Genomic DNA, 13,593 nt, shown 5'->3' with positions numbered 1-13,593 from the left:
TGATACCATGGCTGAGACAGAAATGGGTACTGTGACTCGATATGAGTACGACATCGTTAACTAAAACCTTGCTCAAGCATTTGATCACTAGGGTGGTCACTCTGGCCTGTTCAGGTCAATCGAGTTTGGGAGGATCACTGAGTCAACTTGGGATTGGCCCCAAGGAGTCTGAGTTGACTTGGTCAATCTCGATCCCGACTGCCGACCCCGACCTCAGATTGGTTTAAAATTCCGGAATTGTGGTTTGGATCGGTCCTGACCTGGAAAACCCTAGAATCGGCCTGCAGATCTTGTGCCTAACAATTTTGGTGGGATCTGTCTGATTCGAATCAGCGGATCTCGGATCGTCTTCGACCAAATCCAATCGATTTTTGCAACACCCGCACCGAAGCCTGAGGGAGCATGGACTAACGACACGTGTCCTAACTGTGCATGACGTGGAGAGATGTTAATCTTATGTTTTTTTGTTCCACCCAGAGGCTACAGTGTCACTCTGATAAGCAAACGAGTTGCGTTTGTGTGATCGATACTCACAGGCTCCAACTCCCCGTCTCAGTCTCAGTTTCAGTCGCAGAGGCATCGTGTGTGGCCTTCGTTAATGACACACATTTTCATCTCATCAACAATTCGGAGTTGGGTGATCAAATTTGCAGAAAGACCAAAACAAAAACAGAGAAAAAGCGTGGAAGAAAGGGAGTGCATGGATCTTCAACTTCAATTGAGAAGAAGGGCAACGGCGCATAGTTTTAGGTCGAGAACTCCTACTCCCACCACCAATCCCAGGAAACACAATCCTTATCCTTCGCTTCTCAGACCGCAATCTAAACAAAGTGATTCCCAACAACCATCTCCCAGTGGAGACGACAGCAACAACAGTAAAAACGAAGGTAGGGTCAGGGTTTGGCTTCTTTTGTTCTTCATTTAATTGTGTTTTTGTTAGAATTACTTGATGAGGCTAACTTTAAAGACATGTAATGGATTTGCACTATGAGTTTAATGTTAGTACTACAAGACTATAAGCAGCTAGTTAGACAATTGGTTGGGTTGGAGTTTGGGACATTTTGAATCCTTGTTGATGTAATTAATGCTTGCCCCTGCGTTGGACAGTTGTTTTACAGATTTCAGTCTGGTTGATTCTATTATTTGGATCTAGTCACTTCTCTTGACAATGGGGAAAAATTTTAAAAATTGTGATTTGTTCCTCCATACTTCCAACTTCCAAGTGGATATTGGTTATGCTTCCTTTGCATCTTCTCCTGGGTAGGATACTTTAATTGGTGCAGTGTAGCCGAGCTGTTTGAAATTTGAACTATGGACAGTTACCCCATATCTTCTAAGTACTTAGCCTCTCTAATCTGATGTTGAAGTAGAAAAAAATCTTTTCTTCTGGTGCAGAAGGTATACCAAATAGGATTTCATATCTATGATTCTATGTCCAATGCCGAAGCTGAGTAACTAAGTTATGTGCCCCAAGGTCTTTCCTACCCATCTTCAAGTCTTTATCTTTTATATTGCTCCCCCCATACTGTTCCCATTTCACCATTTAAGTTTTAAATTCCAGTTTTGCCTAAGGTATCCCAGTGTTTAGGTGGATGTCCATTTAACTATTCAGGAAGTTTTGTCTTTTGTTTCTGCTGTAATTAGTTTGTAGTTTAGCATATCTGCTCACAAAGACCGTGGTGCATACAAATGTACTAAAGTATGAGTTTGCAAATTTCATTGAAAGTCAGTAGGAATAAATATTTTCTGGGCAATGTTATCAAAATGCTCAGGCGATGTAGCTGGTGGCCTGGCTGATAGCCTGGGCTGTTGCCCTGTTCACCAATTTGGGTTCAATCTTTTGAGTATCGCCCATCTTCCTGCTGGTTAAATGCTTGTGTGACATAAGGAAAAAAAGAAAAATACATATAATAGTACATATAAATACTTGTGTATGAGCTGTATCAACTCAACTGGTAGAGAGTGTGGCATATATTCCATGTATTTTGGGGGTTCATACTTATAGCATCTCATTCTAAACAATATTCTCATTAAGCATGTACCTGGATAAAATTTAACCCTAAGCGGCTGCTTTCTTACTTAACCCAGCTTGAACTCCTACTTGTACCTCGCTTTGCTATCATTGTTCAAACTTAGGCTGCAGTGATCTCATAGTGCACCCTGAGGCATCACCTTGATTACCCATTTACACTGGTTTCTGGATTCTTTATGCAAGCTTGGAATGATTTGCTCGATTACAAACTTAGTGTCAACTCTGAAAAAGGAAAGCCTTGAACTTTGTCTAATGTGAATTATTGTGCAAGGACACATTTACCCTAGAAAGTGTTAATTCTGTTTCTGGGATTTCGTAAACTTGTTTCTAGATAGGGATTCTGAAATCATTTTATCAGAACTTCCCTCGGTTTTCAAGTTGAAAATTTGAGTTCCAAATTTCTAAATGACTTCATAGAATTTTCTGTGTTTCCCATCCTGTCATTTAGAATTCCAGGTTTTGCTTGTTGGGTCTAGTGTTCTCTAAAATTTCTCTCTCCATGTTATCTTTCTCCAACGTTGCATATGCATGTGTCTAAGGTTAACATTAACACCTGCAAGGAAGCTCTAAATCTGAGTCTTTCTTAGAGGAGTGGCTATTTTCTCATAGCTGTATTTTTAGCTAGGGGCATCTTATCTTTCAAAATACTCATTTGTACATTGCATATTATGCCTTCCTTGACAATGAACAGAGTGTCATTCAAAGCTCTTCTCTTGTCTTTGTCCTTGACTCCATTTCAATCTGCCATGCTTAATCTTCTCACTATTGCTGCTTTCCCTCAATAGGAATTGCAATCATCCCATCCTGTCTTTAATTCCATAGATTCCCATCCACTTGCCTAAGGTTGTGACTACTTAGTATTGGAATGTCCTGGGCTGACAGTTTTGGGTTGGTAGGATGATGAAATATAGAGCACAAAACTGGGAAGCAGAGGTCCTCATCAGCGATACAAAATCATCAGCTTGTCAAGTCATGGTAAGGTGATGGAGGCCCAGTGGAACATTAATATACTCAAAACTAGGTATTGCAAGTCCTTGCAAAAAACACCCAGAGTAACAAATCATACTTTCAACCTGAAAACTTTGGTGTCATTTTATGTGCTCACTACAATACAATTATAGGTTATAGGAAAACTGGATGCAATTTCTGACTTTCTGGTTCTTCTGCTGACCCTTAAATTTTTATTGTTGTGAATACAACATGGGGAGAATTTAAATTGAGCTGTCTCAGTTTTTTGTTTGCTGTATTGCAAAATTCACATATACAGAAATTTTTCTTGTTTTTGTACTTATAAACCTTCTATGGATAAATTACTTGCTTTCTTCCTCGTCTCATTCAATCTCAGGAGACAGGTCATCGATAGACTGGAACAAAGCTTGGTCTAGCTTTAGGAAGAAAGGGAAGAAGACTCTCTTTTCACAGTTCAATCCAGATAAGTATGTGAGCTGGAATCCGACGCGTTCAAATTATCCACTGTCTGAAGAGGTTGATCCCATCAAGAGAACAGAGAGGTCAAACCTTATGTTATGGACCAGTCCAAGGTTTACTCTTGCTGGGGCCATTGTTGTAGTCTCATTTCTTCTGATCTATACACTTCTAGCCCCGATTCAGTGATTTCATCTAGTTCTTACAAAGCTGCATCTGTAATCTGAGGATACAAGATTATTTCCAAGAAAATGGCCAATGAAGGGCCAGTTTGTAAATGTAACCAAATGTAACAACTTCCATTGTTTCCTAATTGCTTCTCCCTACTGAACTTAATTGTGCATATGCTTCAGCATCAGTTCTGTCATACTTTTTTAGGTTTGATGCGAGAACTATTTTACAAGAGTATCCAGCACTTCCTGCACACAACCCACCATGACGCATTGATAACCACCCCAAAAGATGCACCTAACAGGGGAAGAAACCTTTCTGCTTATAAGCCCAAGACTAGGGTTGCAACAGGATTGAGTCTGGCCTGGCCCTAACTCGGCCTGAAAATCCAACCCTGACCTGCCCTTAGGGCTGGGCCGAGCTACCCTGATTGGCTCTTACCATTGGGAGGGGGAAGGGAGATACAGGAGCTGGGCCAGGCCGGGGAGAAGAAGAAGAAAGAAGAACAGGAGGAGGAGGAATAAGAAGAAAACAGGATCGGACTGGGCCCAAGGCCTCAACCCTAGCCCGGCCCTGACTCAGCCTATTCGAGCTGAGGACAGACCAGAGCAGGCTCTGGCTGATAGGGCCAAACTTGAACCCTTACCCAAGACCCTCCTCAAAGCTGGCTCATATGGGATTGTTGCAGTGCCCTGTCATCACTCACACTGATGCCCTCGCCACGGGAGAGCTACATCTCTATATGAGACCCACACTGCAGTATGTCAACCCACGTTCCCAATATCTCTAGGTCCAGCTCTGGTACCATTTGTCATGGTTGGTCCGATCACCCCAAAAGATGCACCTATTAAGGGGAGGAAATGTTTCCACTTATAAAAGCCCAAAGACCCTCCCCAAAGCTGGCCGATGTTGCATTGGAGAGGGAGTTTGAATCCTTGACATACAGCTCCTCTTGGACCCTTCCAAATCAGCATACCATTTTCTGTGAGACTGCCTAAAAAGCACCAGCAATCAAAATTTAGCACTAATAGTAACCATTCAATCTAGAGTTAGCATTGGTACCAGAAACTTTAGAAAAAAAGATTAAGCTGAAAGGTCAACTTATGGGTCAAGATGAATCCACCAGCCAAAGTATTGGAATGCCTATAACTTGTCCTATGGGTTTAAAATTCACAACCAATGAATATATTTCGTCAAAACTAGCCTAACAAATAAGATATGGTATGCAGAACAAAACAGACTACCAACTATTCAAATTTCAAAGTATGATCTCTCTGCATCCATCAACCAAAAAGAGAAGAAAAGCTCTCTCTGTATCCAATTTTTAATGACCGAGACAGAAACCATATTGGCAAATCCTGCTTTAATTTTGTTGTGGATGAACCTGTTAAAAGTAGACCCAATTGGGTTCCTACTTCATGCAAATCCAATCCATTTCTTCATTGAAAATTGTGTTGAAGTGATTATTTTCTCTTTCTCTTCAGAGAATTTCCTTTTGTTCTGTCGTTTACAACTCACTTGAGAGATCAGTTTGGCTCGATCTTCTGTCCCAACCAATCAGAGTTTTCAGGGTCTTTTTCACAGGGGACAATTCAATCTAAAAATATTGAAAATCTGAGATGGTGGGGTTCTAGCTGAGAAGAATTATTGAGCTATTCTAGTGTAGGTGTGTATTAAGTAATGACAAGGAAGTGGGTACCATTGACTCCACTCTAGGTTTGTCTCTCATTCAGCTATCAAAAAATTCACCTTATCTGACTCCTCTGGAAGACTGTCTCTCACTCAACTATCAAAGAATTCAACCTTATCTGTCTCCTCTTTAGGTTTGTCCCTCACTCAACCATCAAAGAAATCACCTTAACCTTTTCAAAAACCCATTTCTGTTGCATTCCTTACCTTTTCTCCCTTTACCATTTAGTCAGGATTCAAACAGAGACGGCTACCAAACTCCACAAGGTCTTTGAGGTTAAAGAAATTGGTGTTTGACATTTTGACCATGAGTTTCACACTTTCACATTACTAAGACAGGCATAATATGCACTAGGGTGAATAAACAAGGATTAGATGACCTGAGAACAAACTTTAGGATTCAGCTTTGTAATAAGGGTTCTTTAATTCCATCAAGTTAATGAAAACTTTAGTTATTATAGTCAACTCCTCCAAGCAATACAAAAAAATAATAAATCAAATATTGGGAGACCATGAAAGTCCTCACCCCTATAAATACATTTTTTTTTTGGAAAAAGATCTCTATTTGATGGTGTTTCCTTCGTCCTCTCATAGGGTATTGTGAAATGATGTCTCTACCCCCTGGGTAGAAATCCAGGCGTACTCATCCATTGGCCCAAATGCTTGTGTAGAGACCATGCGTCCAAGTAGAGATCTTTTGCCCTTTTCTTTAATAAGAATAATTGAGTACAACTAGCTGCTTTCAAAATCATACTTATTACTAATCATAAGCTATAATATCTTTCCTCACTATTTCTCATAGGATCATTTTAGGCCTAACCTGGCTCTTTTAACTCCTTCAATTTGAATCAAATCACCTTCCTAAGCATTCAAAGCTCTTGTCGCACTAATAAGCATAATTGTGTAATTTTGTAAATCTACATAAGCAAGGAAGATTTGTCATTTCTGAATTTTGAATTTCTTTCAGGGTAGAAATTCTGTAAATCTGAGGGAAAATGCCCAACGCGTTAAAGCCTATCCTACCGAGATGTCTTGGGTTTGAGCCTACTAATCAACCCCCCCCCCCCCCAAAAAAAAAAAAAAAAACCTGTAAATCTACATAATGGTTGAAGCATTGAACACTCTATTTTGAATATTGGAGTTAATCAGAGTTAGTATTTTCTTCTTTGAGAAGGAAAAAGAAATACCTACTTTCATACATATAAGCTATAAATATATAAATCCAATTTGGACTAATTAAGTGTGTGTATATATATATATATATGACCCTTGAACCACAAAATTATAAAAAGGCATGAGACCTGTTACACCGAACCAGGAGTTCTAGATAGTGTGAAAGCCATTTTTCTTTTTTTCTTTTTTTTTGGGGGGTTGGGGGGGGGGGGGGTTAGAGATAGTGTGAAAGCAAATTATTTTTGGGGGGTTAGAGATAGTGTGAAAGCTTGAGACCAAAGCAACAGGTTAGAATGCTGGCCCACAAGATAATGTAAAGAGTTTATAAATAGATTGGTGGTATCAGTAGAACCTCCCTCCTTAACCGGCTCCTCTGATCTCACCTGCTCAGTTCAATCCTTCATTGCTGCCATTGGAGAAGAAGATTTCAATTTCTTGTCTTGGTCATCTTCTGCTTCTCCTTTCAACTTTGAAGTTTTCTTTCTCCTCCTTTCTGTAAAAGAAAACCCACTTTACTGTTTCATTTCCTGCCTTGTCTGCTTTTATTTGCCTTCTTCCCAGAGAAATTTTGCAATTCTGACCCAATTCACAACAATGGAGAAAGAAGCTGCTAAATCCAAGAAGAAAGAAGAAGTTCGTCTTCCTCCGAAGAGAGGTGAGATCAAAAGGAAGATAATTGGTGATTGGGTCAATACAGTTGCGGCACTAGCTTCTAAAGGAGAAGGACGAGGGAAGACAGAAGATGGTCAAGGCAGCGGCGCAAGCTCCACTTCTGCAACCTCACCTGCAAGTGCCTACGGTTCAGACAGTTATTCTGATCAATGATTCTTGTCTTCATGGCATGGACAGTTACTCGCTTTCTGCTACCTTTCCCCCATGGTAGTTGTAGTTATAAAGATGGGGAAAGCCATAGATGGGTTGCAGAGGCCTCTGAATTTACTTCTTCTGGTAGTGAATTGTTGACTTGTAGCTATAACTGTAGCAGTTCTTATTCTGTTCTGATCTCTGAATGAAATCAAATTGGGGATTCTCTTCATTGCTAAATTTTTTTCAGCAAATCAAAAAGTAATGGGCTTGTGAGTATTCCAAGTTGTAGGTATCGATCATCATCTATGAAAACATATTTATAGACGAATTGGGTCTCTGAGATGATGGGTTTTTTTTTTTTCTTTCTTTGGGTGTGATTTTGTTTGAATCATTATTACGAAGATATGAATGTATAGTGATGAAAAGGAGCCTCATACTCTTATTTTTTGTTAATGGGTACTGAAGGAAGGAAGGAATAAATTGCTTGTGTAGAGCAATCTTTAATTCTTAACCAGTTTCTTTCTCTGTTTCTCTCAAGTAATTTATTATTTGCCTTTGGAAAGTAATGCCCAGGCATGAAAAGTTTTTATTTCTTTTTTGTTTTCTTTGTTTTTTCCTCATCTTTATTTTAAATCTTGGAATGAATATCTGTCTCCAACGATTCCTATCTGATTTGGTCAAGATTGGTGAGACATCAGTCAGATTAATCACCCAAAGTTGCCCTAACCCTGAATTTTAGAATGGGATAGATCGATCTGGCCAATCTGATCCCGATTTTAAAAACCCTAGAGCAAGGAAAAGCTTTTGTTCAGTATCGAAAAGGTACGGCTGGGCTGCCGGGCATACATCCCTGGATATTGGGCTATGTGGAGAGGAGTATTTTTTTTGATAACCAGAATTTATTACCAAGGGAACAAAATTCCAATAAAGTCCACGTACAGCAAAAGAGAAATGAACGAGGGAGGGAACGAATCCCAAAACAAAGATCCCTGAGAAGAAGCTCCAATAGAAGCCAGTGAATCCGATACAACGTTAGCCTCCCTGAATGAGTGAGAGAACCAAACAACCTCAAAGTGAGGGAGCAAGGATCAATAATTTGGTTCCCAAACATTGAACTTAGAAAGAGTAGCTTTTATTTTTGAAACCAAGAGATACTGGGGCCCCCATGTTCACCGGAGTTTCCTCTCAAGCGTGTGGCCCCAAGGGGGAGGTGGAGTTGAACTTAGGACCTTCAACTTCCTTAGGCCTCGTCCCTTACAAACTGTGCTATCCCTTGGGGGTTGAAAAAGTAGTGTTTGGATACTGTAAAATTATCTCATCCTCTGTTGGTTTCTGGACTAAACCAAACGAAATATGTCCTTTGTTTTTTGGTTTGGTAACGAAAAATGTCTTTAGTGGACGATCTATCATATATGTGGCTATTTTTCTTGTCTTTTTAATACTATTTGCTAAGCATATTAAGGTTCTTTAAACAACTTTCAATGCATAATACCCTCTTAAATTTTCAATTTACACTTTTAGTTAAGGATGTCATAATCAAACTGAAATCATTTACTAAGATCGAATCGAACCATTTAAATTGGAATCAATAAACCATTTAATAAATAATTTGATTCTGATTCAAAAAATGAAACGTTTATTAACAATTTTGTTTGAACTGTTATATTGATGGTTTCAAATTGTTTAAAATCCATAAATTGAATAGTACTCGAACAATTTAATAAACCATCTTTTGTTTTAAAATGAACCCATTTATTAAACAATTCATTTCATTTTGTACCGTTAAACCAACGGTTTCAAACTGTATAAAAAATAGTTAACTGAATTGAATCAAACCATTTAATAAACCGTTTATGAACCTATTATCTTTTTCTTTCTGTCTTTGTCTCGTCACTTCGAATTTCGGAGTCACAAAATCGTTCAAAACCATTATTAACATACCATTTAGAGACTGTTTATGAACCCATTATCTAAAACCAGTAACAAAACCAAGACTGAAACTGTTTAATTAATAAATGGTTTAGTTTCATAAATTGGTTCATATTTTATTTCTACCTAATACACATTAAATCGAACCAAACTAAACCATTTAAACCGAAGCCACACCATTCACCACCTTTACTTTTGGGTTTTCTTTTTTTTTAGATAAATGTTTTTATCTTTTTCAATAGATTTCTACCCTAAAAAAGTAGTAGCTTCTTGACTTCTTATTTATATTATATGAAGGAGAAACAAAAAACTCTCGATGGACCTCAATATTCTACCTCTAAAACCGCTAATTTACCATTTATTTCGAACTTTGTGGTCCATCCCAACCACAACTCACCCCCAAAAATTTCATAATAATAAAAATTGGACAAATTATTTTGTACCTTCAACGGTCCAATTGTTTTTCAAAATCTTTTCAATTCTTAAATCTATTTTAAAATTTTATTCCCGTGGCAAATTGGGTGTATCTAGACCGACAAGTTTTGACACAAGGACGGTAGCAATTTTCACTCTATGAATATTAAAAAAATGGTCTTAATTTTGTCATTTGATCAATTTTATTTTAACTTGAAACTTGACATTTGAACAAGAGATTTGAGATTTACTTGTCCATAATATTCGGTTCTATCCAATTGGTTATGTGGCAGATTTTTGTGTCTGGCTAGATGTGAGAGAGTCTTGTCTCACACAGAAGGTTGGAGGTTATTTATTTATTGGGAAATAGTTTTCTGTACGGGAGTATGACCACACAGGAGAGTGTTGGCGTAGACCACACTCTCGGATAGAGATATTTTTTCCCTTATCAGTATTACAAGAAAGAGAGAGAGAGAGAAAAGAATCATGGGCACAATTCCCTAGATGGCCAATAGTCCAAATCGCCACACTAGTCTTTCACTAGGCATAACAGCGTATACCCTTCAGCATAGATTGCCTTAGGGTATCAAGAATTTGGAACTTGGAAGGATCTTATTAATTTGCATTTACAAAAAAAAATACTTCGAAAGCTAACTTACATTTAAAATTTGGGGACAATAACACAAATCATTATCCCCTCCAAGCTATCCACTCCAAATCCTCCAATTGGCAACACACATGTGCTGTTTCCCCTAAAATTTATGTTGTATTTCTTATGGGAAAAAATCTCCATACTGATAATGTGAAGATTCTTTCCTAAGATTTCTCACAAAATTAATACACTTTCTCCTTTCTCCTCCTTGACCTTGTGGGACCCATGTGCTGATTGGTATGGCATGAGTGGTTCCTCCAACATTGGCAGCATGGGAAACCCTTGCCCTTCTTTTACATTTATCTTTTGGTGATTTTACATCACAATAAAGTATTTTTTAACATGGTTAAATCTGGGAAAGAATCCAACCACATGTGAATATGAGTCCTCTAAGTCCATGGGATAGCTCAGTTAACAAGGACCAACACCTCACAATTAAGAAATCATTGAGTTCAACTTTTATTTTGTTTTCTGTTATTTACTTTTTCTTTCTCCCTCATGACTCTACTTTTATTTTGTTTTATGTTATTTACTTTTTCTTTCTCCCTCATGAGTAGAAACCAGTTAAAACTATTCAAGAAATTGGTGAAAATTGAATCAGGTACAAAGTTATCAAAGTTCCCCCCCTTTCTTGCTTGAACTGCATTACAACCAACGTAGGATGAGAATCTATCACAAAACACCACCCTTCTCAATTCTGTCTAAGAGCTTTAAAGTCACATTAATGTTAAGGCATTTTACATGGATTTGGTCTTTGCATGGTGTGTTGGTTGGAGATAGGGATCCTAAAACCATATTTGTAATAAATGAGTATATTGACTTCTCATTCTTGATTCATGTTAGGATTTCAAAACAATGGCACTAGAATTTGATTTAAAATAACACATAGGTAAACCCTCAAATTTTCTTATAACATGTAAAGAGGCAGACATGTTTATAGTTAACCTATTAAAAAACAAAAAAAAAACTTAAGAAAGTTTCCCAATGGAAGGGAGAGTGATGCAGTTGTATTAGACATTGATCCTATGTGAAGCCCACAAGGTGTTGGTGGCAATCTGATGGGCTGAAAACAAGATTTGGGTAGTTATGCTATAGGTTGGGCCTTTTATTTTATTAGGTTTCATTTTAATATACCTAATTTATAAGCCCATAAAATGGGGTTAAAGTTGGTACATAAGATAAATAGTGAAGTTTTGAGTTAAATTAGGATACTCAATAGATTTTACGAGTTCTATTATGAATTTATTTATTTTAGAGGGCGGGCCTTGGTACAATGGTAAAGGTTGCTCCATTGTGACTAAGTGGTCATGGGTTTGAGTCTAGAAATAGACTCTATGCATTATGACCCTCCTCAGACCCGCAGTGATCTTCTCTTCTTCTCTCGAAACTTCATTGTATACCAACATTATTTAGGGTTGATTTCTGATCCTAATCTTGGGAGTTCTTAACTGTCCTTGTAAAGTTATTGATTCCTCTTTAAAATAGGAGTATTTATAGCAGTGGCTGAAGTTTGGAGTTGGGTTTTTTCAGAAGTAGTATGGTCATGTGATGGCAATACGAGCAAATACGTGATTAGGATATATACCTGTCTATCCTAAATTATTGAAGAGGCATTTGAAAATTGACAATAGCAACTAATCTTTTTGCTTAGTAGATTGTATGTGTTGAAAGGATCCATGTAGCCGACCCTATTTAGTTGGGATAAGGCTGAGTTGTTGAGTTGAGGATTGATATATGATCTATTGGCTCTTTTGTTAATTATATGTGGCTTTGAAGCAAGAAGAGGTTATAAATATGAAGAAGAGAAGATCACAGAAAATCAATGAGATCAAGCTTATAACTAGTTACTTAAATGACAACATTTCTTTTTATTTGAGTTCATCCCCTCTACTCTATTCTCCATGTGTATGTTGCATTCCACCCCTACTTTCTAATATAAATTGCTGATCTAACAAAAATCAAGTTTTTTTGTATTAGATGACTGAAAATAGTCGAACCAACTTACCACATAATATTTGCAACCCTTGGATTGACCACTTGTTGCTATAGATGTACTTGATACGGTATCTGAACCCTAATACCCTACATGCACGAAAACATCAAGATAACATTAGACGTGGACAAATAATGCAAAAAATACAATAAAGAATATTCCATCATCCTGAAGGATGAGTATCACATAAATCCCATAATCAAGAGTAGCCACAAAAAAGATCCAAAAAAGTCACATTGGAATAAATCAGTGCAAATAATATCTAATAATAACACCAACAAACATCACTTGCAAATATATAAGTCCAATGGCAATTCTGTACAATTTTAGCCACACTAATGGGCCCACCCAAGCAAGAGAAGACCCAAGTCAAGTGTTTAGTGTCAACATTGTAAATATTTTGAAGTTCATTAGAGTAATGGTAGAATAGTTAAATTAATATCAAATAATGCAATTCGGGATTCCAAAACCCGGCTCGGATCGCTTATGGGTCCGCCCAATCTCTAAATAGATCAATAAGCATTGGGGGGTGGCAATCTTGTAATAAACAGTATATGCAAAGGGTTATTGGTAAATATAGAAACTACGGGACATAATGAAATTTGAATTATACATGGAGGATATACTTGGAAGAAAAAAATTAAAGGGGCTAAAATGATTAATAACAAAATGGGGCAATATTGTCAAATCAGGAAAGAAATAAGGGTTAAGGATCAAACACAATGTGGTGGTCATCTTCCTTCGTAAAACCAGAAATACACAAAAAAAAAAAAAAAAAAAAAAGGTAAATGTGACATACCAGAATCTGAAACAAGTACTATCCAATCTGGTAAATCGTTGATCCGTTGGTAGCTTTCCTCCATAACTTTTATATGTTTCTTCAATCTTTTCTTGTGCCATTGTCCATAGGTTCCATTTCATGGGTTGATCTTCTTGTTTTGTATCTTTGCATATAAAATCCCAATAATCTACAAAAAGTACTTGATTGGTACAAGTCCAAGTTTGAATCGAAGGGCCTAGGGAAAAGAATGAATAACATAACTGAATATCAACTTAATTTGATGGTTAGTTCTTCTACAATCAAAGGAATGAAAATTATTAGATGATGCCGTTAAAACTAACCTATCGCATACCGGAAAAGTCGTGAACAGATTGGAATATTAGGGCACAAGAACATTTAGTTGATCAAGCATCAGAGCAATGACTTATACTACCCGTTAATGACCTATGAGAGTGATAGGTCAATGAATGTTGATCCTTCGATGGACAGAATAGCAACTTAAGAACAAGATATTAGAAAAGAAAAAG

At 37.5% G+C, this 13,593-nt stretch overlaps 1 protein-coding gene across 2 annotated transcripts; it reads left to right on the top strand.

Annotated features, from left to right (window-relative positions):
• Positions 1-498: 498 nt before the first annotated feature.
• On the top strand, positions 499-3,785 carry LOC122647237. 2 transcript variants are annotated; one of them, XM_043840687.1, is made up of 3 exons: positions 499-875; positions 1,396-1,398; positions 3,378-3,785. In XM_043840687.1, exons 1-3 carry the CDS (start codon positions 599-601, stop codon positions 3,644-3,646), a joined length of 549 nt encoding a protein of 182 aa, XP_043696622.1. In that variant the 5' UTR covers positions 499-598; the 3' UTR covers positions 3,647-3,785. The 2 variants fall into 2 exon arrangements, with proteins under 2 accessions (XP_043696622.1, XP_043696620.1); XM_043840685.1 differs by lacking the exon at positions 1,396-1,398 and having other exon boundaries at positions 504-887.
• Positions 3,786-13,593: the final 9,808 nt, after the last annotated feature.

This window comes from Telopea speciosissima, unplaced genomic scaffold (assembly GCF_018873765.1).
Source record: "Telopea speciosissima isolate NSW1024214 ecotype Mountain lineage unplaced genomic scaffold, Tspe_v1 Tspe_v1.0015, whole genome shotgun sequence".
Classification (NCBI taxonomy): domain Eukaryota; kingdom Viridiplantae; phylum Streptophyta; class Magnoliopsida; order Proteales; family Proteaceae; genus Telopea; species Telopea speciosissima.
Note: the sequence above shows the minus strand (reverse complement) of the source record. Positions and strands in the feature narration are given on the sequence as shown.

Coding starts and splice junctions, on each gene's coding strand:
- LOC122647237 (XM_043840685.1), top strand. CDS start 599: ATGACACACATTTTCATCTCATCAACAATTCGGAGTTGGGTGATCAAA. Junction 888..3,377: donor CAACAACAGTAAAAACGAAG/GTAGGGTCAGGG, acceptor ATTCAATCTCAG/GAGACAGGTCATCGATAGAC.